Genomic DNA, 23940 nt, shown 5'->3' on the forward strand with positions numbered 1-23940 from the left:
AGCTTCTAAAGGGTGTTTGTTCCAGTCTTTACTCGCTGGACCCCAGATCTCGCTTCCATACAGGGCGATGGGCAGAATCACACTATCAAAGATCTTTGTCCAGATTCTGATGGGGATGTTTATTTTAAATAGTTTCATTCGTATAGCGTGTAGTGCCCTGCGGGCTTTTATAAGTAATGTTTTAATTGCCAATTTGAAATTTCCAGTGGGAGTTAAAACCAGACCAAGATAAGTATATTGTAAAGTATGTTGAAGTGTGGTATTGTTTAATGTGAATAGATGTTTATGTTCTAGATTTCTGGGCTTTTTCTGAAATATCATAATCTTAGTTTTTGGGATGTTGATGTCTAAGGCCCAATCCTGGCAGTATTTAGTTAAAATGTCGAGGTTGTTCTGGAGACCTTCTGGTGTTTTAGACAGAATTAGTAAGTCGTCTGCATACAGTAGATATCTGACCTCTGTGTGGTGTAATTGTAGTCCTGGACTGTTGGACTGGTCCAGAAGATCTGCCAGTTCATTGATATAGATGTTAAATAAGGTCGGGCTGAGGCAGCAGCCCTGTCTCACTCCTCGCTGTTGAGGAAAATACTCTGTCCTTTGCTGCCCAATTTTTACTGCACATTTATTTTGGTTATACATGTTTTTAATTAAGTCATATATTTTACCCCCTATGCCACTTTGAATGATTTTATAAAATAGTCCATTATGCCAGATAGAGTCAAAAGCCTTCTTAAAATCTATAAAGCATGCAAATATTTTCCCCTCTTTCTTCTGGTGTACATGTTCATTTATGAGCGTGTGTAGTGTGTGAATATGGTCAGTGGTTCGGTGTTTAGGGAGGAAGCCGATCTGAGATTTGCTGATGACATTGTGCTGCTTTAAGAAAGATGAAATCCGAGAGTTGACTATAGAGCAAAACACTTTTCCTAAATTACTGGTTACACAGATCCCTCTGTAGTTATTAGGATCGGTTTTGTCTCCACTTTTAAAGATGGGAGAGATGAATCCTGTGTTCCAGACCTCAGGAAAACACCTGAACTCAAAATCAAATTAAAAAGTTTGAGTAATGCAGTTTGCAGTTCAGGAGAGCTGTTTTTAAGCATCTCATTCTTTATGTTGTCAGGGCCACAGGATTTCTGACATTTGAGGGATTTCAGTTTTTCACTAAGTTCTTGTTGGGTTATTGGATAATCTAGTGGATTTTGGTTGTTTTTGATGCATGATTCAAGAGCATTCAACTTTTGGAGGACATTTAATTGGTTGGGGTTATTCAGAGGGTCAGTTTGAGGTGTATAGAGCTTCTCAAAGTGATCCTTCCAGATCTGACCATCTTGTATGGCTAACTCTTGTGGTTTTGTCTTGTTCAGACTGTTCCACATGCTCCAGAACTGACCCTGATCAATTGAGTTTTCCATCTGTTGAAGTGTGTTGTTATAATAGTCCAGTTTCTTCTGTCTCACGGTGTTTTTGTATTGTTTCAGGAGTTGAGAGTGTTTAGAGCGTAACTCTAAGTTGACCGGATCTTTGTGTTTTTGATTTGAAATGAATCGTAGCTCTTGTCTTATTGTTTTACATTCATGGTCAAACCACTTTTCAGAAGGTTTTTGTTTAGCTCTATTTTTGTGTTTATATGTGGTTGTTTCATTTAAATGAGCCTTTTTTGCTATATTTTCAAAAATGTCATTAATATGTTTAATTGCTAAATTTATTCCTTTCCAATTATTATCATATGTTGAATTGTTAAATAGTGTAATGGAACTGAGAGTTTCGTTTGACTTCAATGCTTTAATATTTGTTTCAGCAACACTTCGAGTCCATCTATATGGTGCTTTGAGTTTATGTAGATGAATTGGCTTTTTCTGAATTCCCCTTGATTTGTTGTCTTCCCCTTTAATGGAGAGATTGATCTGGCAGTGATCAGACAGGGGCGACTGAGCTTTGACAGTAAATGCACTGAAATGGGAAGGTCCTATATTTGATATAGCATAATCTACAACACTGTTCCCGAGATCTGAGCTATATGTGAACTGTCCACAGGAATCTCCACTGATTCTACCGTTGAGGATATAAAGAGCTGAAGTCTGACAGAGGTGGACTAGCTCTTTCCCGTGTCTATTGACTCCTGTATCCTGGCTATTTCTTCTCGCTAGGGTACTAAAGAGATCTTGGGGTATATGTGTGAACAGATGTTTATCTCCTGAATTATCAATATAGTCTAGTTCTGATCCAGTTCGAGCATTTAAATCTCCACATAATAAAATTTTCCCAAGAATTTGGTAGTGATTAATTTCTTCTTGTAAAGTGTGGAATACTTCATCGTCATAGTATGGGGAATCTGATGGAGGAATATAAATTCCACAGATATAAAGGTCTTTATCTAGAATTCCAAAGCTTTTATCCAATTTTAACCAGATGTGATTTTTGCCTTGCTGGACTGGTGATGTAAAAGGGGCGAGGTCATTTTTGATCCATATGACTAAACCTCCAGAATCTCTACCACGGTGTACTGAGCTGAGTTTCCATGAGGGCACTATGATTTCAGAGTAACGTGAAGGACACTGAGTGGACACATCTGATCTACACCATGTTTCTGTTAGAATTAGGATGTCAACATTTGTGATGCTATTTACAAATTCTGTGTTTGTGCTCTTTAATCCAAATGTTTTCGAGCACAAACCCTGAATATTCCAAAAGCTAATATTTAACATTTTGATATGATCAACGATTAAGCAATACTGCTGTTTAACTGGGGGCAAAACCAAAAACAAAACCTTTCATAAATAAAAATAAAATTAAATAAATACAAAAATAAAATAAATAAAATAACTAAGTAACAGTAATAGTTAATAAGTCTCTCTCTCTCTCTCTCTCTCTCTCTCTCTCACTTCCGGTGCGGGTGTTTGTGCGTGAGTGGATGGAGTGGCGTGAGCGTGGTGTAGAGTGGCGTGAGTAAATTCTTATCTTTATTCTTTACGCTGGTTTTTGTTGTTTTGTTTTTTTCTTCTGGTTTTGTTTTGTTTCTTCTCTCTGTGTGTGTGTGTTTTCTTGTCTCGCTGTTGTTACGCATAGGGCCGCGTGCTATCCATTTTTTTAGGAAGCATGTCGGCCCAGGCTTTGGGCTCACTCACTAGACGCCACGCAATTAAGGTGGCGTCCGTGGTGAGCATTGAGGACTGTTGCTTGGCTGTTGGGGAGGTGGTTGGACATGCAGGTGTTTTATCCGCTTCCAGGATGAACAATGCGATAGTGGTTTTTTTGGATAGCGTAGATAAAGCGAATGTTTTGGTAGAGCAGGGAATTGTAGTTGGAGGAGAATTTGTTTCGGTCCTCCCACTTTCTTTACCTGCCAAAAAAGTAACTCTATCTAACGTGCCACCTTTTGTGAGTGACGAGATTTTAACGCAAGCTTTGTTGCGTTATGGCAAGTTGGTATCTCCAATAAAAAAGATACCGATCAGTAGCGAATCGCCTTTATTGAAACATATAGTTTCATTTAGGAGATTCGTCTACATGATCATCCCTGATGATGTGGACTTAGATTTAACACTTAACTTTAGGATCGATGATTTCAGTTACAGCATTTTTGTTACTACTGGAAAGATTAAGTGTTTTGGGTGCAAAAAAACGGGACATTTATTTAGGAACTGCCCGAGTAAAAATATTGAAGGCGATAAAGAGAATAATAATGCGCAAAGTAGCGAAGATAGCGCTGTAGCGGTGACGGGAGAAGTCGCGGCTGTGACAGAGAGCGTTCAGAGCGCTCCGGGGGAGACTGAGGCAGTGGCGACCTCATCTCAGAGTGGGCAAACTGAGTCCACTCACAGTGTTATACCTTCAGCTACTGTTTCTCTGACAGATAAACAACAGGAAGATAGTATAATCAATGAACAGATGCGAGTTGTTGTTAATGAAATTTGTGAGGAGGTACAGTTAACGATGGAGGATGAACAGTTTCTTTTTAAGGCCCCTCAAAAAAGAAAAATGAAAAATAAGTCACTAGATGCGAAAATAAGCAAGACTGACGAGTTACAAGGTAGTGAAATGCAGGACACAGAGAGTGACAGCGATTCCTCTGAATGCAGTGTGAATCTCTCACAAAGTGAACAAATTCCTCGTAGTTATGAACTTGAGGATATCAAATTGTTCCTCAGATCAACAAAAAATAAAAGAGGAATACAAGTACAAGAATATTTCCCTGATCTAAAGCAATTTGTTGATAGAGCGAAAAGTTTGATGGCTAGAGACTGCTTTACCAACAAAGAAGTTTATAGATTGAAAAAAATTGTGAGAAACATCTGCGTTGCTCTAAATAATGATACTGTTTGTTCTGAAAATTAGGAATATCTTGCTTCTTTGGCTTTGTAAGATGTATCTTTTCTTATTTTTCCTTTTTATAATGAGTGAAGTACATCTTGCTTCTTTGAATGTTAATGGTGCAAAGAATTTAAAAAAAAGAGTGAAAATCTTTGAAGAAATTGAACAGAAAAGTATAGATATAGCTTTTTTACAAGAGACACATAGTAGCTCAGATAATAGTGTCGATTGGATGAGAGAATTCAATGGAATATCTGTTTTAAGTCATAGTTCCACTTTAAGTGGTGGAGTTGCCATTTTGTTTAATAAGAATTTTAAACCAATTTCTTATGACGTAAATGAGATTATTAAAGGTAGACTGTTAAAAGTTAGAGCTACTTATGAAAGTTTTGTTTTTGTACTTATTTGTTGTTATGCTCCAACTGCACATGTGGAAAGATTATTGTTTTTAGATACCCTCTGTTCAACTTTACAAAATTGCTGTACTGAGGAGTTTTTGTTTCTAGGAGGTGATTTTAATTGTGCTGAACTTGATATGGACAGAAATCATGTTGAACCTCACATGGCTTCGCGTAAACATTTAATTCATTTAATTGAAAAATTTGATCTGTGTGATGTTTGGAGAGCTCTAAATGGCAATGAGAGACAATATACATGGGCCCACACACGTGATAATTGTTTATCTCTAGCCAGATTAGACCGGTTTTATGTATTTAAACACCATTTGAACATGTTTAACAAATGTTATATCACACCATTACCATTTTCCGATCATAACATAGTGAGTTGTAAATTTATATTAAGTTCAGTAAAACCTAAAAGTGCTTATTGGCATTTTAATACAAATCTTTTAAATGACAATTTTTTTATTGAATCTTTTAAGTTTTATTGGAAGTTTTTCAAAAAGACCAAATCTTCTTTTAAATCTTTACAACAATGGTGGGATTATGGTAAGGTACAAATAAAACAGTTTGCACAGCAATACACTCGAAATGTCACAAAAGATTTAACTCGCTCATTAGAAGTGCTTGAAAAACAAATAATGGATTTGCAGAAACTGACTCAGACCTCAAATGATATTAATTGTTTGGAAACCTTTTTAAGGAAGAAAGCTGAATTTAAAGACCTGTTAAATCATAAAACACAGGGGGCACTGGTCCGGGCAAAATTTTTGAATATTGATCAGATGGATGCACCTTCGAAATATTTTTTTGGTCATGAAAGGAAAAATGGACAAAAGCGCATAATTCACGCCTTACGTTCTGAGGAAGGTACTTTGTTATCCAACCCCAGAGAGATTCGTGAAGAAGCCTTGCGTTTTTATCAGTCCCTGTATAGAAGTGAGCTTGAGCCTGAAGATAGGGGAAAAGATTATTTCCTAGAAAATCTTCCTAACATCTCAGAGGAGTCCAAGAAAGATCTGGAAAAAGCCCTGACCTTGGGAGAGTTGTATGGAGCCCTCCAGAGTATGGAGTCTGGAAAAACTCCGGGTATTGATGGGCTACCGGCTGAATTTTTGAAAACCTTCTGGTCTGAGATTGGAGTTGACCTGCTGGAGGTGTTCAATGATAGCTTACTGAAGGGTGGGTTGCCGTTGAGCTGCCGGAGAGCAGTGGTTACTCTTCTCCCAAAAAAAGGAGATCTCACTGAGATGAAGAATTGGAGGCCGGTCTCACTTTTATGCAGTGATTACAAATTACTCTCAAAAACTTTGGCAATCAGGTTGGCTAAGGTAATAGGACAGGTGATCCATCCGGATCAGTCCTACTGTGTACCTAATAGGTCAATTTTTGACAACATTTCTTTTATTAGGGACATTATACAGGTGTCCAAATTACTTGATATCAAATGCGGTCTGTTGTCTTTAGATCAAGAAAAAGCGTTCGATAGAGTGGAACATTCTTATTTATGGAATGCCTTGGAAGCCTTTGGTTTCCATGAAAATTTTTTAAGAATGTTAAAAATTCTTTATAGTGACATTGAGAGTGTGATCAAGTTTAATGGTGGTTTATGTGCTCCATTCAAGGTTAATAGGGGAATTAGACAAGGATGTTCTTTATCAGGTATGTTATATTCTATTGCTATTGAACCACTACTCCAACAAATTAGGAGGAGGTTGGATGGTTTAAGAGTACCACAGTGTGATTTTAATTTTTGTTTATCAGCTTATGCTGATGATGTTATAATTATAATCAATAAACAAGAAGATATATATGTCCTATCAAAATTAATAGATGAATTTGGAAAAATTTCTTCAGCAAAGGTTAATTGGAAAAAAAGTGATGCTTTGTTGTTAGGGGATTGGAATGATAGAAAACCAATTCTACCTGAAGGCTTATGTTGGAGTAGATGGGGCATAAGATATCTTGGAGTGTTTTTAGGTGATGAAAGTGTTTTGCAAAAAAACTGGGATGGGATGTTACAGAAAGTAAGAGGTCGACTAGACAAATGGAAATGGCTTTTACCCAACATGTCCTTTAGAGGTCGAACACTTATTGTTAATAACTTGGTGGCTTCACTTTTATGGCACAGACTGGCATGTATTGACCCCCCTGCAAAATTGGTGGCTGAAATTCAAGCAATCCTTGTGGATTTCTTTTGGGACAAACTTCATTGGATCCCGAAGAGCATGTTGTATTTACCTAAAGATGAAGGTGGTCAAGGTTTAATTCATTTACAGAGCAGAATTGCAACTTTCCGGTTACATTTTATACAAAGATTTTTAGATGGGCCAGTGAATGTAAGCTGGAAAAAAATCAGTGGCATCATACTACAGACTGTTGGAAGTTTTGCTCTGGATAGATCTCTATTTTTGATGGATCCCAAGAGTTTGAACATATCACAGCTGCCTCCTTTTTATCGGAATCTTTTTAAAGTGTGGAGTTTTTTTCACATCCAAAATACTGAGAATTTTCATTCCATTTACTGGTTATTAAGGGAGCCTCTGATCTGCAAGGCAAGACTGGACATTTCCTCTTCCAATTTTTTACCGGGTTTCAGCAAGGCGCTGCAAAATTCAGGAATTTTTGTTTTAGGTCAGTTATTGTCTTTAACTGGACCTCATTTTAAAGACACAGAGGCTGTTGCAAAAGGACTGGGTTTCCGATCTATTCGATCTATTACTCGTTTTCTAGCTAAACTGACAGAGACATTTACAAGTGAAGAGAAGTTGATTCTGGAGGATTTTTTTTCAGGGAATAATATTCCTGATAGCGAGGACCCTTTCCCCTGTTTGACAGTTCAACCAGTATTTGAAGAATGTTCAGGTATTTTTTTTAAACAAAAGAACATTCCGGTTGATTTTTTTTCTTGTAAAGGAAGGGGTTTGTACAAGTTGTGTGTTCTTATCCTTAATAAGAAAATGTTTGACAAAAGAGTTGATACCCCATGGCGTTCAGTTTTTAAATTATGTGACGATGTAAAACCTGAATGGAGAGTGTTATATAAACCACCATTATCAAAGAAAACAGGAGATTTGCAATGGAGAATTCTCCATGGAGCCATTGCGGTTAATTCTTTTATTTCTGTTTTGGATTCTAATAAGAACCCTGGTTGTCCTTTCTGTTCTCAAAAGGAAACCGTTTTTCATGCTTTCATGTACTGTTTTAGACTTAAACCTTTATTTGTGTTTGTTCAAGAAATGTGTGTCAAGTTCAATGAGATTTTCTTTCCTGAAACTTTTATCTTTGGTTTAAAGTATGCACGGAAAAAATGTATTGTTTTTCAATTATTGAATTTTATTTTTGGGCAAGCGAAATTGGCAATTTATATGAGTCGGAAAAGTAAACTAGAACAAAGGTGTAATGACGATGTGGTTATGGTTTTTAGGTCTTTACTCAAAGCAAGAATACTGATTGATTTTAATTTTTATAATGCCATGAATGATCTTTCCACTTTTAAATTGAAATGGTGCAGTCATGAGGTGTTATGTACAATAACTGAAGATGATTTAGTTTTTTGTTTTTGAGTGTCTTTACTAAATATTTAGTTGTGGTAAATGTACTTTGATTTGTTTTGGGTTACTTGTAAATAAAGTTTTCTCAAAATCAAATCTCTCTCTCTCTCGCTCTCTCTCTCTCTCTCTCTCGCTCTCTCTCTCTCTCTCTCTCTCGCTCTCTCTCTCTCTCTCTCTCTCGCTCTCTCTCTCTCTCTCTCTCTCTCTCTCTCTCTCTCTCTCTCTCTCTCGCTCTCTCGCTCTCTCTCTCGCTCTCTCTCTCTCTCGCTCTCTCTCTCTCTCGCTCTCTCTCTCGCTCTCTCTCTCTCTCTCTCTCTCTCTCTCTCTCTCTCTCTCTCTCTCTCTCTCTCTCCTCTCTCTCTCTCTCTCTCTCTCTCTCTCTCTCCTCTCTCTCTCTCTCTCTCTCGCTCTCTCTCTCTCTCTCTCTCGCTCTCTCTCTCTCTCTCTCTCTCTCTCTCGCTCTCTCTCTCTCTCGCTCTCTCTCTCGCTCTCCCTCTCTCCCTCTCTCTCTCTCTCTGTGCGTACGTACGAGTGTAGTGGGGCGTCTGAGCGTGCTGGTTAGAGCGAGCGTGTAAATTGAGCATTTTGAAAGTGTTTTCTTATTTTTTTTTTCTTCCTCTTTGTTCTTAATAATAATTGTTTTAAGATTATTGAGTATTTGAAGCCGCTCGCGGCTTTTGTCGCGTGTCGGTATGGCCTCTGAAGTTAGTCAGGGAGTCTCACACCTGTCGTTGCGTAATGGCTGCAGGTGTGTACCTGAACTTGGCGTGAGCGTGGAGGATGTTCTCGTGGTGGTGGGAGAAATTATAGGCTTCGACAATATTCTCTCAGCATCGCGGATGAACAAAGCAGTCATCGTGTTTTTAAAAACAGAGCAGTTAGTTCACCAGGTGACTGAGAATGGATTATGGATTAAGGAAATGTTTGTGCCCGTTACTCCTTTAACGGCTCCGGCAACTAAAGTCACTATTTCCAATGTACCGCCTTTTGTCTCGAATGAGGCGATTGTTAAAGAATTAACCCGATACGGAAAAATCGCAAGTCCGGTCAGAAACATTCCATTAGGATGTAAAAACACTGATCTCAAACACGTTTTGTCATTTAGGAGACAAGTGTTAATGTTTCTGACTTCATCGGAGCGCACATTAGAGATCTCGTTCCGTGTAAGTCATGGAGATGGATCATATATGCTGTATGCAAGTACTGACAATCTAAAGTGCTTTGCTTGTGGAAATATAGGCCACAAACGCTTCTCCTGTCCCAATAAAACAGCGGATGTTGAGCAGCAGCTGCCTGTTAATGCGACTGAAAACGGATCAGCTCATCGCAATGATACCAGTGATACTGAGGATAATACGACAGTAGCACAGGATAAACAACTACCTAAGAAACCGAACAAAAGGCCGTTAGGGGAGGTCTACGGGCACAATGAGGTGAGTGAAAGCGATGCTGGTGTGGATGTGGAGAGTAGTGAGCAGGCTGGATGCAGTTCTGCGATTGTTATAACTGAAAATGATGATGTTGAGGAAGCAAAAGAAAATGAGTGTGTATCTCAGACTGGTATACAAGTAGCTGAGCAATGCTCGGTGGATGATATGGATGGGTTATCTCAGTACACAGATGATAGTGTGAAAGATGATGGGCATTGGTCTGAAGGGTCAGAAATGTCAAAAGTAGAGACAGAAGGATTGTATACTGTGGCACAAATTAATACTTTCCTGGATGAGACAAAAGGTAGAAGCACGGAAGTGAGTGAATTTTTCCCAGATCTGGATAAGTTTATCTCTTCTGTAATGTGGGCAAGGAAAAGTTGCAATAATGATGAGCTATCACAACAGAAACGTTTTAGGTTAAAAAAACATATAACTGATATTCGTAAAAAGTCTAAGACAGGGAAAGGGAAACCAAAAAGAGGAAAATATAACTAATTACTATGGCTAATACACATATCTTTCTGACTGTTCTTTTTCTAATCTTTTTCCCTCTTATGGAAACCTTACGCGTGGGATCCCTAAATGTTAATGGGATGAGGGATAAGAGTAAAGCTGATACAGTGATAGAATTCATCAAGTTAAAGAAATTAGATGTAATTTTCTTACAAGAAACTCATAGTGATGTAAACAATGAGGTTGACTGGCGATTGTGGTGGAGGAATGAATGTGTGCTCACACATGGGACTAACCTGAGTGCAGGAACTGCTATTCTCTTTTCTCCCTCTATAAAAGCCAAAGTTTTGGGAAAAAAGGAAATTGAACCAGGAAGATGTTTAGCAGTTAAGGTTGATTTAAATGGTCTTGTCTTCACGTTTGTGAGTGTATATGCACCTAATATAGGAGCTGAGAGAATTATTTTTTTTAACAAATTGAAAGTGTTTTTAGGACAACAGCAAGGTAATGGTTTTACTATCTTAGCTGGAGACTGGAACTGCACACTTAATGCCTTGCTTGATAGAAATGGAGAAGAACCCCATTTTCAGTCACCAACAGTACTTGAAAATGTTATTAAAACCTCCAATCTTACTGATATATGGAGAGAAAATAATCCCTCTGTTAAACAATATACATGGGTAAAGGTTAGTGATGGGAGGATTTCAGCAGCACGACTGGATAGACTGTACTTATCTAATAGTATGAAAAGTAGAATTATTAATACAGCTATTGTCCCTGCATCCTTCACTGATCACAAATTAATCACCATTGACTGTACTTTGAATTCTAAGAAAAACAGAAGTGTTTACTGGCATTTTAATGTCAAATTGTTACAAGACCGGAGTTTTTGTGAATCTTTTAAACATTTTTGGGAGACCTGGAAAAAAGAGAAAATAAGATTTGATAGTGTTATTCTTTGGTGGGAAGTTGGAAAAGTTCATATAAGGGAATTTTGTCAGCAGTATACATCTCACTCTAATTTTAGTTTGAAACGGTCTCTGGAATGGCTTGAAAGAGAAATCCTTGCCATTGAAAAAAATATGATAGGAGATCTTTCTTCCAATGTAAATGAGTGGTCTGAGAAGAAATTAAAATTGAGCTCTATATTAAATGAAAAGGTTAAAGGAGCTCTTGTGAGAAACCGATTCCTATCAATAAAGGATATGGACAGTCCCACCTCTTTTTTTTTCAATCTGGAACGCAAGAGTGTGCAAGTTAACCAAATGTATAACCTGAAGAATGACAATGGACAATGTACATCTGAACCTGTGGAAATGCGCAGACTAGCAGTGAATTTCTATTCAAATTTATACTCACCTGAGGACATTGACATTCCGATACAAAATGGATTCCTACAAGATCTTCCTTGTTTAAATGAAGAAGATAAGAAAGCACTGGAATCTGGATTAACCTTTGCGGAATTAAGTGATGCTGTAACGGGTCTTTCGTTGGGTCGTACCCCAGGCATAGATGGACTTCCTGGTGAATTTTATAAGCATTTCTGGACAACACTTGGATCTGATTTATTTGAGGTGCTAAAGGAATGTAATCGTACTGGTTTTTTACCAAAGAGCTGCCAACGGGCTGTTTTAACATTGCTTCCAAAAAAAGGTGATCTTACCCTGTTAAAGAACTGGAGACCTTTGGCAATCCTCTGCACTGAATACAAACTTTTATCAAAGTGCCTTGCCAACAGATTGAACAAAATATTGTTCAAAATTATACACAAAGATCAATCTTACTGTATAAAAGACAGATGTATTGCTGATAATTTGCATCTAGTACGTGATGTTATTGATTATGCAATGTGTAATAATATAGATGTTGGAATACTGTCACTAGATCAGGAGAAAGCGTTTGATCGTGTTGATCATCAATATCTTTTTAAAGTATTAGAAGCTTTTGGGTTTGGAGAGGAATTTAGGAAAATGATAAAGTTGTTGTACAATAATGCTACATGTATGGTAAAGATAGCAGGAGGCCTAAGTGTCCCTGTTAAGGTACAGAGGGGTATCAGACAAGGATGCCCACTTTCTGGTCAGCTTTACAGCTTAGCTATTGAACCTCTTCTATGTAAACTAAGAGAGAGTTTAATGGGTTTGAAGGTACAAGGTGCTATTTTTAATGATTTTGTAAAAGTTTCAGCTTATGCTGATGACATTACTGTTGTTTTAAGGAATGTTAACGATGTTCAGGTTTTAAAAGGGATTTTATTAAGTTATGGTAAAGCTTCATCTGCAAAAGTAAACTGGGCAAAAAGTGATGCAATGTGGTGTGGTCTAGACCATAACACTCCAGCTCTCCCAGGTAATTTAAAATGGGGAAAATCTGGGTTAAAATATTTGGGGGTGTTTTTAGGAAGGGAGGATTATAAGAGACAGAATTGGGAGGGCCTGGTGGAGAAGGTGTGTGCTCGGTTGTCTTGCTGGCATTGGCTGCTACCCCAGTTATCCTATAGAGGAAGAGCCCTGGTCTGCAACAACCTTGTAGCCTCAACGCTATGGCACAAAATGAACATTCTGGAACCTCCTGAAGATTTGGTTGTAAAAATCCAAAAACGCTTAACAGACTTTTTTTGGTCCGGTAACCACTGGATAAGAGCATCAACTTTGTTTCTGCCCAGACAAGAAGGTGGACAAGGACTAGTGGATATAAAAAGCAGAATTAAGACTTTCAGACTACAGACAGTAAAAAGATTTCTCTACGGATTGGATGTAAGCTGGTCTGGAGTAGCTTCTGCCCTCCTTAGAAGAGCAGGAGGGATGGGGCTGGATAAACACTTGTTTCTTCTGGACATTCAACATGTTGATTTGACTGGATTAACTTCCTTTTATCAGTCAGTGTTCAAAGCCTGGAGGACTTTTAATATCACAAGAGACATCACGGATGAGGGGGGTCACTGGTCAAGGGAGGAACCCCTAATATACAATTCTATGGTGGACTCAGCGATCCTAAAATCACCATCGATGAGGAATCTTTTAAAGGCTGCAGGAGTTGTAAAGATTGGACATTTAATAACTTCAGATGGATGGATGACTCCTGAAATGCTAGCTTCCAAGATTGGAATAAGATCAATTCGTCGGACACAAAAACTGCTAAATGAAATTCTCGAGAGCCTATCAACAGATTTTAAACGCAGTGTGGAAACAAATGAAGATATGGACTTAACTTTTCCTGAACTAAGAATAATTCCGGATGTGGGTATATTTGAAGAAAAGGAGGGGTCTTTGTTGACCTTCAAGACACCTAAACTGAACGGTTTCAGTAAAACTGAGAAGAAAGCACTGTACGTCACATGTGTAAAAGTTTCACACTCTCACTCTTTAGGAGGAGTTAAAGAGTCGAAATGGCAAGAGCTATTCGGATCAGGCTCTTCCCCGAAGGGTTGCTGGAGGGCCTTGTATAAGCCTCCCATTGAAAAAAGGTCCGGAGACCTTCAGTGGAGAGTTGTGCATGGGTTAATAGCTACAAACAGATACAGAGCACACCTCGATCCCCAGGTTCAGGAGGGATGTCCTTTTTGTGGGATGACTGAAACTGTTTTTCATTTATTTCTTCAATGTGGGAGGCTTGTGCCATTATTTTCTCAATTAGAAGAATGGTGTACAGTTTTGGGAGAAGTGTTTTCACCCATGTTATTTATATATGGACCGAAGTATAACAGAAACAGAAAGCAGATCCATGTTTTGCTTAATTTTTTGTTTGGGCAAGCAAAAATGGGAATATGGATTTCACGTAAAAGCAAAATAAATAATGCTGTGTCAACTGATGCAATGTTAATTTTAAAAGGGTTAATTAAAACTAGATTAAAGGTGGAATATGCATACTATTCCTTGGTTAAAGACCTGGAGACTTTCAATCACATTTGGGGAGTTAACCAGTGCATATGTGAATCTGATTTTGATGGTGTTTTGCAAATGTATATTTAATTGTGCTATTTTCCTTTGTTTTCTGCGCTATTTATTATCATATGGTTGTGTTTTAAATAACTTTTTAATCTATGTAAGGTTTAACTAAACCTTGAATATTTTGTAATAAAAGGGGGGTTAAAAGTCAAAAAAAGTCTCTCTCTCGCTCTCTCTCTCTCTCTCTCTCTCTCTCTCTCTCTCGCTCTCTCTCTCTCTCTCTCTCGCTCTCTCTCTCTCTCTCTCTCTCTCTCTCTCGCTCTCTCTCTCTCTCTCTCTCTCTCTCTCTCTCTCTCGCTCTCTCTCTCTCTCTCTCTCGCTCTCTCTCTCTCTCTCTCTCTCTCGCTCTCTCTCTCTCTCTCTCTCTCTCTCTCTCTCTCTCTCTGATTATGTGCTTGTGAACGTGAATGAACACTTCATCCAGAGAGCTACAATCAAGGACGACTACGATCCACACTGAAACACAGATGAGAGACTCGCCATTAAAACTAATTATCATCCATTTCTGGAGATTTCAGTCAATACACAAAGATTGTTTGAGTTTGTTTTTTGAGAAAATACTTTTTTTCACATTTAAAAGAATAGTTAAGCCAACAATGTCATTTTGATAAAACTGTCTCATCCGGGTCATCTGAGATCAGGATGAGTTTGTGTCTTCATCAGGTTTGTAGAAATGCAGCACTGCATCAGTGTCTCATCAGTGGATGCTCTGCAGTGAATGGGTGCCGTCAGAATGAGAGTCTGATAAAAACATCACAATAATCCACAGCACTCCAGTCCATCAGTGAACATCTGGAGAAGACAAAACCTGAAACACATCCAGCATTAAGATGATTTTAACTCAAACACATAGAGTCTATAATCCAGAATAACACTTCCTCCAGTGAAAAAGTGTTCTGGTCTGAATCAGGAGAGAAATCTGCACAGATCAAGCAGCGTTTAAACAGATCTAAACAACAACAGATGCACTTTTTCACTGGAGAAAAAAGTCAAATCTGATGAAGAAACAAACTCATGGTTGGCCCGAGGATGAGCACATTTTCAGCACATTTCTATTTTTGTCTGAAACTATTCCTCAACTCAGTGTGTTGCTTGTCATTTATTTGTGAAATAATCTTTTTTAGTTGTTCAGTTCAGTGACGTCTGAAGGTTGTTTGTCACTCACACACGTGACGGGCTCAGATCTAGAGGATGACATGAGTGTGTCTGTATGTGTGTGATAATAACCCAAGCTGTCCGTCTCTCCGTCAGGTGTTATGTGGATGATAAGGTGTCGAAGGTGGCCTGGTTGAACCGCTCCAACATCATCTTCGCGGGTGAGGATAAGTGGTCTCTGGACCCGCGGGTGGAGCTGGTGACTCAGGGTCAGCTGGAGTACAGTCTGAGGATACAGAAGGTGGATGTGTTCGACGAGGGCCCGTATACCTGCTCCATCCAGACCAAACAGCAGCCCAAGACGTCACAGGTCTATCTCATCATTCAAGGTGAGCGCTGTGTGATTGACAGGTCATCAGACCAATGACAGCTCATCATCTGTTCATCCTCCTGCAGAAACCTCCCACTCACTCCATCAGCGCTCAGATCACACATCTGATGATTAGCTGGATGCACGGGTGGGCGATTTGGCAAAAAACAGCATATCACGATTGTTTTTCTGGCAGAATCACGATTCTCTTTCACGTCAGTTTTTAAGACTCCTTTGAGAGTTCCTGAGCAGCACAGCCAATAATCTTAAACACTATTCAAACTAATGACAGACCATTCAAGTCAAAGCACAGGTGGGTCATATCACCAAAATATTATTTCACATTTAATTAAGAAGAAAAAGATGCAAACAATAGGACACATGCAATATAAGACTAAATAACCAGCTTTCATTTTTCAGCTACAGCAGGTCTGTTTAACAGCAGCATTCAAGTAAGAAACCCTGTATAATGACACCCATCTGATTTTCTCTCAACTGTTCACATTCACTCCACGTCAATGATTGAACTGTTCATACAGTTTTTGATCTCATCAGCGTTACTGCACTCAGCCATGAGCACAAATCAAGAGAAAATCAACTCATGGTTTGCTCACAGGTTTATCTTGAACGACCGAATGAAAGAGAGCAGAATATCTCAAGAGACATCACTAAACTTACAAGTTGCTGCTGTTTTCAGCTCATCAGTGTGTTTTCCATAATGTGGAGAGATGGTTGACAGGTTGAAATTGTTAAAGAGCCAGTAAGATGAAAATTCTAAGCTTCCTATCACTGTTTATAAGTCCTGGACATTAGGTTTAAATCCATCCAAGGTTAAAAAACATTGTCATTTTGTCAAATATCATTTTTAAATTACCTCAATTCTCAGAGATCCCCAAACGGTTCACGTGAAGCTGTTCAAAAGATTCAGTTTCCTTAAACCCCACCTTTCGGTTGCATACTGTGTTCTGATTGGTCAACTAACATAGTCAGGTTTGATTGGTTGTTCCGCACACACCTTCACGGTAAACAATGCGTTAGCATCTGTTTGGGGTGAATTATGTCTTATTCCTCTTACCGCGAAGCAAACAGTAAAATAAAAAACTTGAACAGTCTTGCTTCTTTTTCTTCTGTGTGTGTATTCAAGCCGTGCGCTTCAGTTTGAATCTGAATAGAGCGTTCAGCGCGGGGGCGTGGTCACATTAGATATAACGAAGGGAGACGTGAAAAACAGACATCGCGTTGTTTTCATATGGATTACTTTATCACAGAATTTTAATGACGTGTTTGTAAATGAAGATCAGCTTAGACAGGCTGCAGACAGCACACATACTGATAAGACGCTCGGGGAGAACACAAACACATAACTTCATAATCATACTTCGCGTTGTGATTCGGAGATGCTCGTTGTTCTAAATAAAGTTGGTAATGAACCCTCTTTTATGGCCAAACGCTTTGAAAATCCCGCCTTGAACTCAAACTTGCCTTTACAATTAAAAACACACTGTCTCCTCGACATGATGCTCTCACACCAACCAGAGCGTCTGTGTGTGTGTGTGGGGGGGGGGGGGCAGGTCAGAGGTCAGTTTCTCTCAAGACGGTAGGCGGAGATTATTATGCAAAGTGTTCTAGTGACGAACATAGAGATGGGCAAAAGATTTGAAATCTATAACGACTCGTTTCAGCGATTCAGAGTCGACTCCTTACTTTAGAAGCCAATAACTTTATAAATCGTGTACTTTTTGGTTTAATTACTTTGCACATTGTTTACACTGATGGACATGTACATCATACACTGTAATACAGGTCATTTTTGATTTACCATCTGTGTGGCTCTTTAAGAAAACACTGAGCAGAAAATGTATTGATTTAAAAGACACTCTGATTGGGGGATTTAAACTCATAACATCTGGCAACCGCAGCCATGTAAGCTTCTGGAGGCTCATTACCAATTGGTCTGTTTGTGTGAAACTAAAATGTATTTGGGTCATTTCACACTCGTTCCTCTGTTTCTGCTGATGAGAAGGTGTTTGTCCTACAGTAACCATGCTATCAGACGACTCGATTAAATCATTTTGTGTGTGAGTGAGTTCTGTGTTTGGCTGCAGTTCTCATAACACATGCCTGAGATACTGGATCTTTCACAGTCTAACACTAGTGAAGCACATCGGTGCACGAGTCCACACCGCGGTGATCCACAGGCCGTTCACAGGTGAAGGTTTTCGGCTCTACTGTCCGGTGGGCATGCGCTCTGAAGGGGTCTTGGCAAAGTGCAGGGGAGATTTATGCCCAGCGCCTCAGGAGGAGAAAAACACCATTCTTGTTTTCTATGCAGGAACATGTTCATTAGTCTTTGGTATTGTATGGTGCGTTTTTGTTTTTGCAAAATCATAAATCTTTATACAATTAGAGAAGATCAACTTGGCTGTGCAAGTTTCCCTCAAGATTAATACGAGCAGCTCTGCTGCACAGCACAAAATAAAAGAGGCGTCTGACTAAATAAATTACAGGCAAACGTCGTTCATTTTCAGAATCGATCAACCTCTGCAGGATTATTGTCCTGGTCTGCAGTTCAGACAGGAAGGAAGCACTGGCTTCTGTTCGGCCGCAGACTGAAGAGCGTCTGGAGCTGGTTATGATTGTTAATGCAGTGTGATGATGCTCATAATAAAAGAGTAAATGTGAAATATTGATGAAGGAACAAGAGCAGCAGTTCAGTATAAACTCACTGTATCTTCTTCATGATGATGTCTGTATGTCTGAGGTTTTTCTTCTGATCAGAAATAAAGTTGAATCTGCAGCGGTCAAATATGAATATTACTGTTTAGTTTAAAAATATTCACCAATATGTGCTTGTGGGAGAAATATTCCTAGTTTATAAGTGAACGTAAGAACATAAGAGATGTCTTTAATACGTCACTGGATGACAGGACGTCACTCACTGTCACATTTTTCTGTTTCCATGGTAACAGCACTTTCTCTGATTGGTGGATCTCTCTTCAGGATTATGGGTAGTGTTGTTATGAACTGATTTTAATATGTGAAGCTTTAGTGGGTCTCTGTACAGTGAGCTAGTGTTCATTCGTTTGACTAGCACTGCTTTGTTTGTTCAGTATTAATGTTGTCATGAGTGTGAGTGACTGCAATCCTGAAGTGAGTGTGTGTGTGTGTGTTTGTGTGTGTGTGTGTGTGTGTGTTTGTGCGTGTGAGAGAGAGAGAGAGAGAGAGAGAGAGAGTGTGTTTTATAATGCGTTAGAGTGACTCTTGCAGTCATTACCGGCTTAACACAACAACAACAGTAACATGTAATTATCTTCATTTTCTTCCCTGTGATCATACACTTCAGATAGTCACCCACTTCAGAGTGTGTGTGTGTGTGTGTGTGTGTGTGTGTGTGTGTGTGTGTGAGTGCGTGTGTGTGTGTGAGTGTGTGTGTGTGTGTGAGTGAGTATGTGTGTATGTGAGTGTGTGTGCAAGTGTGTGAGTGTGTGTGTGCGTGTGTGTGTGTGTGTGTGTGTGTGTGTGTGTGTGTGTGTGTGTGTGTGTGTGTGTGTGTGTGTGTGTGTGTGTGTGAGTATGTGTGTGTGTGTGTGTACGTGTGTGTGTTTGTGTGTGAGTGCATAGTCTTGAGATTTCAGCTGGTCTGAGGCTCAGGATCAGACAGTTTTTCAGGCACAGTTGGCATAGTATTTTAAATGAACTATAATTCATGAACACTTTAATAATGTAATTGATGTCTGTAACATATAACAGCAGACGCAGACACTCTACAGTCTGTTAGTTCGGTTTAAGGTCCGACAAAAATTAGTTTGCTCTAATTCAAAATTATAAAGGTTCTCAACACATTTTGTAATTAAACTGGTGAAATTTTGTGTTTTTTTTATTTTGAGTTACAGTTTGAGTAACATTTGTAATGTCATATTTGTCAATGTCAGTTTGTACTAATTTGTACTGTCTAATATTAGAAATGTCAGTAATATTTTTAATTTATAATATTAGTAATGTCAATGGTATTAATGATTTATAATATTAATAATGTCAGTCATGAGGTCTATAATATTAGTAATTTCAGTAGTATTATTAATGTTTGTAGTATTAGGAATGCCAGTAATATTAGTAATTTCAGTAGTATTATTAACATCTTTAGTATTAGGAATGCCAGTATAATTAGTAATTTCAGTAGTAATGATAACGTCTGTAGTATTATGAATGGCAGTTATATTAGTAATTTCATTAGTATTATTAATGTCTGTTGTATTAGGAATGCCAGTATAATTAGTAATTTCAGTAGTAATGATAACGTCTGTAGTATTATGAATGGCAGTTATATTAGTAATTTCATTAGTATTATTAATGTCTGTTGTATTAGGAATGGCAGTAATATTAGTAATTTCAGTAGTATCTGTAACGTATGTAGTATTAGGAATGCCTGTAATATTAGTAATTTCAGTAGTAATGATAATGTCTGTAGTATTAGGAATGGCAGTAATATTAGTAATTTCAAGTAGTTATGATAACATCTGTAGTATTAGGAATGGCAATAATATTAGTAATTTCAGTAGTATCCGTAATGTCTGTAGTATTACGAATGTCTGTAATATTAGTAATTTCAGTAGTAATGAAAATGTCTGTAGTATTAGGAATGACATTAATATTAGTAATTTCAGTAGTATTTATTAATGTCTGTAGTATTAGGAATACCAGTAATATTAGTCATTTCAGTAGTAATGATAAACGTATGTAGTATTAGGAATGCCGGTAATATTAGTCATTTCAGTTGTATCAGTAACGACTGCAGTGTTAGGAATGGCTGTATTATTAGTCATTTCAGTAGTAGGATAACATCTGTAGTATTAGGAATGGTAGTAATATTAGTAATTTCAGTATTATTATTAACGTCTGTAGTATTAGGAATGCCTGTATTATTAGTCATTTCAGTAGTAATGATAACGTCTGTAGTATTAGGAATGCCTGTAATATTAGTAATTTGAGTAATAATGAAAAAGTCTGTAGTATTAGGAATGGCAGTAATATTAGTCATTTCAGTAGTATTATTAAAATCTTTAGTATTAGGAATGCCAATAATATTAGTAATTTCAGTAGTATTACAAATGTCTCTAGTATAAGGAATGCCGGTAATATTAGTAATTTCAGTAGTAACGATAACGTCTGTAGTATTAAGAATGGCAGTAATATTGGTAATTTCAGTAGTATTATTAATGTCTGTAGTATTAGGAATGCCGGTAATATTAGTAATTTCAGTAGTAATGATAACGTCTGTAGTATTAAGAATGGCAGTAATATTGGTAATTTCAGTAGTATTATTAATGTCTGTAGTATTAGGAATGCCGGTAATATTAGTAATTTCAGTAGTAATGATAACGTCTGTAGTATTAGGAATGGCAGTAATATTTATCAATTTCAGTAGTAATGATAACGTCTGTAGCATTAGGAATGGCAGTAGGATTAGTAATGTCTGTAGTATTAGGAGTGCCTGTAATATTAGTAATTTCAGTAATAATGAAAAAGTCTGTAGTATTAGGAATGGCAGTATTAATAGTAATTTCTGTAGTAATGAAATCATCTGTAGTATTAGGAATGCCTGTAATATTAGTAATTTCAGTAATAATGATAATGTCTGTAGTATTAGGAATGCCAGTAATATTAGTTATTTCAGTAGTAATGAAAACATCTGTAGTATTAGGAATGCCAGTAATATTAGTAATTTCAGTAGTAACGATAATATCTGTAGTATTAGAAATGCCTGTAATATTATTAATTTCAGTAATAATGATAACATCTGTAGTATTAGGAATGGCAATAATATTAGTAATTTTTAGTAGTATCGGTAACGTCTGTAGTATTAGGAATGCCTGTAATATTATTAATTCAGTAGTAATGATAACGTCTGTAGTATTAGGAATGGCAGCAATATAGTAATTTCAAGTAGTAATGATAGCATCTGTAGTATTAGGAATGGCAATAATATTAGTAATTTTAGTAGTATCGGTAACGTCTGTAGTATTAGGAATGCCTGTAATATTAGTAATTTCAGTAGTAATGAACATTTCTGTAGTATTAGGGATGACATTAATATTAGTTAATTTCAGTAGTATTATTAATGTCTGTAGTATTAGGAATACCAGTAATATTAGTCATTTCAGTAGTAATGATAACGTTTGTAGTATTGGGAATGCCTTAATATAAGTAATTCCAGTAGTATTACTAATGTCTCTGTAGTGCTAGAAATGCCAGTGTTAGTAAAATGTTTTTTGTCAAGGGTCTGACAGCTGTTTCTGTTTGATGGTCATGATGATTTTCACTCATGAGGCTTTTATTAACTAATATATTATCATAAACTGTGGCATAATGAGCAGCTGGTGATGGTTTTTTTCAGGTGTGAGAGTGAATCTGGTCAGAAATTATGAGCCAACAACCCCTGAAAGATGCCGTGTGTGTGGTTTATGAGTCTACTCTTGTCAGGCTGGAGAAACATGTATTTCTGTTAGAGATTTCTTGTCAGTCCTGCTGCAACTACAATTCCAATTTCATGCATGTTAGAGAGAAAGACAGAAACGCTCTGAGGAGAGAGAGAGAGAAAAAGATTGTGTGTGTTTCAGGAGAGAGAGAGAGCGCTTTTAAAAAGCCAACAGTGATTGGTTAGGAGAAAGCAGAGGGAGACAGAGTGAGAGAATTGAGAGCCAAAGCACTGCTGTGAGAAACAGAGTCAATCTGCCACCTAGTGAACATCATTCATCAGACACTGACAACACGTCTGTCCATTTACAAACCTACAAGACAGATGCATGAGTGCTTCATCTCATCCTGAGGAGCTCGGAGATTCTCCTGTTCAACGTGTTTTAGCATTTTATTTTTAATTGAGCCTGATTTGCATAATTCCTTTATTGCACGCCTGGGGTGGTGCTTAGATAAGAAGAGGCGGAGTCTGGGATTAGAGAGACTGTCATTAGAGATCAGAATGACAGCGGCTGAGTGAAATATTCACAGATGAAGGTGTGATGAACGCTGTGGTGTAGAATAGTGTGTGGGGGAAGGAGACTGGGTGGAGTCTAGTGCTTAAGAGGCGGGGCCTGGGATTACAGAGGACTATATCAGAGATTAGAATGACAGATTAAAATGAGTGAGTGCTGACAGACACAGATAAATGTGTATGAGTGCTGCTGGAGGCAGATGTGCTGCAGATGAGTCTCTGTCCTCTCACAGGTTTGCACGTTTGTGTTGCTGAAGATGCAGTTCTGCATTCACATTATCTGGATCTCAGAGTAAATCGAGAAATTAACAAAGCGCTTCATAATGAAATGGTGCATAGGTTTGATGAATATTTGGGATTGCGCACACAGTTGATCAGACGTGGGGGAATAATGGACGAGTGTGTTCTGTGGCTCAAAACAGATGTGTGTGTGTGATATTCCACACATGTTTGGCTTTATTGACCACAGTGTTAATTATGAGTGTGTGTGTTATGATTTCAAGCGGATGTTTAAGAGCGAAACTCTGATGTGTGTGTATCTGTATAAGCATGAACTCAAATCTCCCAGCATCCCTCAGTGTTCCCACTCATGTCAGTCTGCTCTGTTTTTTCTCTCTCAGTTCCTCCAGTCATCTATAAAGTTTCGGAAGACATCACTATAAACGAAGGCAGTAACGTGACGCTGACGTGTTTGGCCAATGGGAGGCCAGATCCCTCCATCACCTGGAGACTGCTCAACCCGTCAGGTGAGAGACAGCCAATCAACTGCTGGAAAATCTCTTATTAAACCCTATGTGCTTCAGATCATGTGTGTTGTTGCAACCACATCACATCACCCACACCACCCTAGCAACCACCCAGAACTCCCTAGCAACCACATCACATCACCCACACCATTGTGAGTCTTCTGTCAGTCTGAAGTGATCGTGGGTTCAGTGTCTGCATGAACACAAACACAAGCTGCTCATGTCTGCTGCTCACTGACACACACACATACACACACCACACACACACACACACAAACACAAACATCACACACACACACACACACACACACTCTCACACACACTCACACACAGACTCACTCTCACACACACACACACACTCACACACACACACACAAACACACACACACAAACACTCACACACACACTCACACACACACACACACAAACACTCACACACACACTCACACACACACACACACAACAAACACACACACAAACACTCACACACACACTCACACACACACACACACAAACACACACACACATACAACACACACAACACACACACACACAAACACTCACACACACACTCACACACACACACACACACACACACACACACACACACACAAACACTCACACACACACACACACAAA

At 38.3% G+C, this 23940-nt stretch overlaps 1 protein-coding gene across 1 annotated transcript; it reads left to right on the plus strand.

Moving 5' to 3' along the window:
* Window positions 1–15312: 15312 nt before the first annotated feature.
* LOC113087084 (limbic system-associated membrane protein-like) lies at window positions 15313–23533 on the plus strand. The gene is made up of 2 exons (XM_026255551.1): window positions 15313–15586; window positions 23176–23533. The coding sequence occupies exons 1-2, from the start codon at window positions 15313–15315 to the stop codon at window positions 23340–23342; spliced, it is 441 nt and encodes a 146-aa protein (XP_026111336.1). The 3' UTR covers window positions 23343–23533.
* Window positions 23534–23940: the final 407 nt, after the last annotated feature.

The sequence above is a fragment of the Carassius auratus genome, unplaced genomic scaffold (genome assembly GCF_003368295.1).
Source record: "Carassius auratus strain Wakin unplaced genomic scaffold, ASM336829v1 scaf_tig00044474, whole genome shotgun sequence".
NCBI classification, from domain to species: domain Eukaryota; kingdom Metazoa; phylum Chordata; class Actinopteri; order Cypriniformes; family Cyprinidae; genus Carassius; species Carassius auratus.

Excerpts from the sequence above, each read along its gene's own strand:
- LOC113087084 (XM_026255551.1), top strand. The coding sequence starts at position 15,313 with ATGTGTGTGATAATAACCCAAGCTGTCCGTCTCTCCGTCAGGTGTTAT. Across the intron at positions 15,587-23,175 it reads GGTCTATCTCATCATTCAAG|TTCCTCCAGTCATCTATAAA; the intron begins GTGAGCGCTGTG and ends TTTCTCTCTCAG.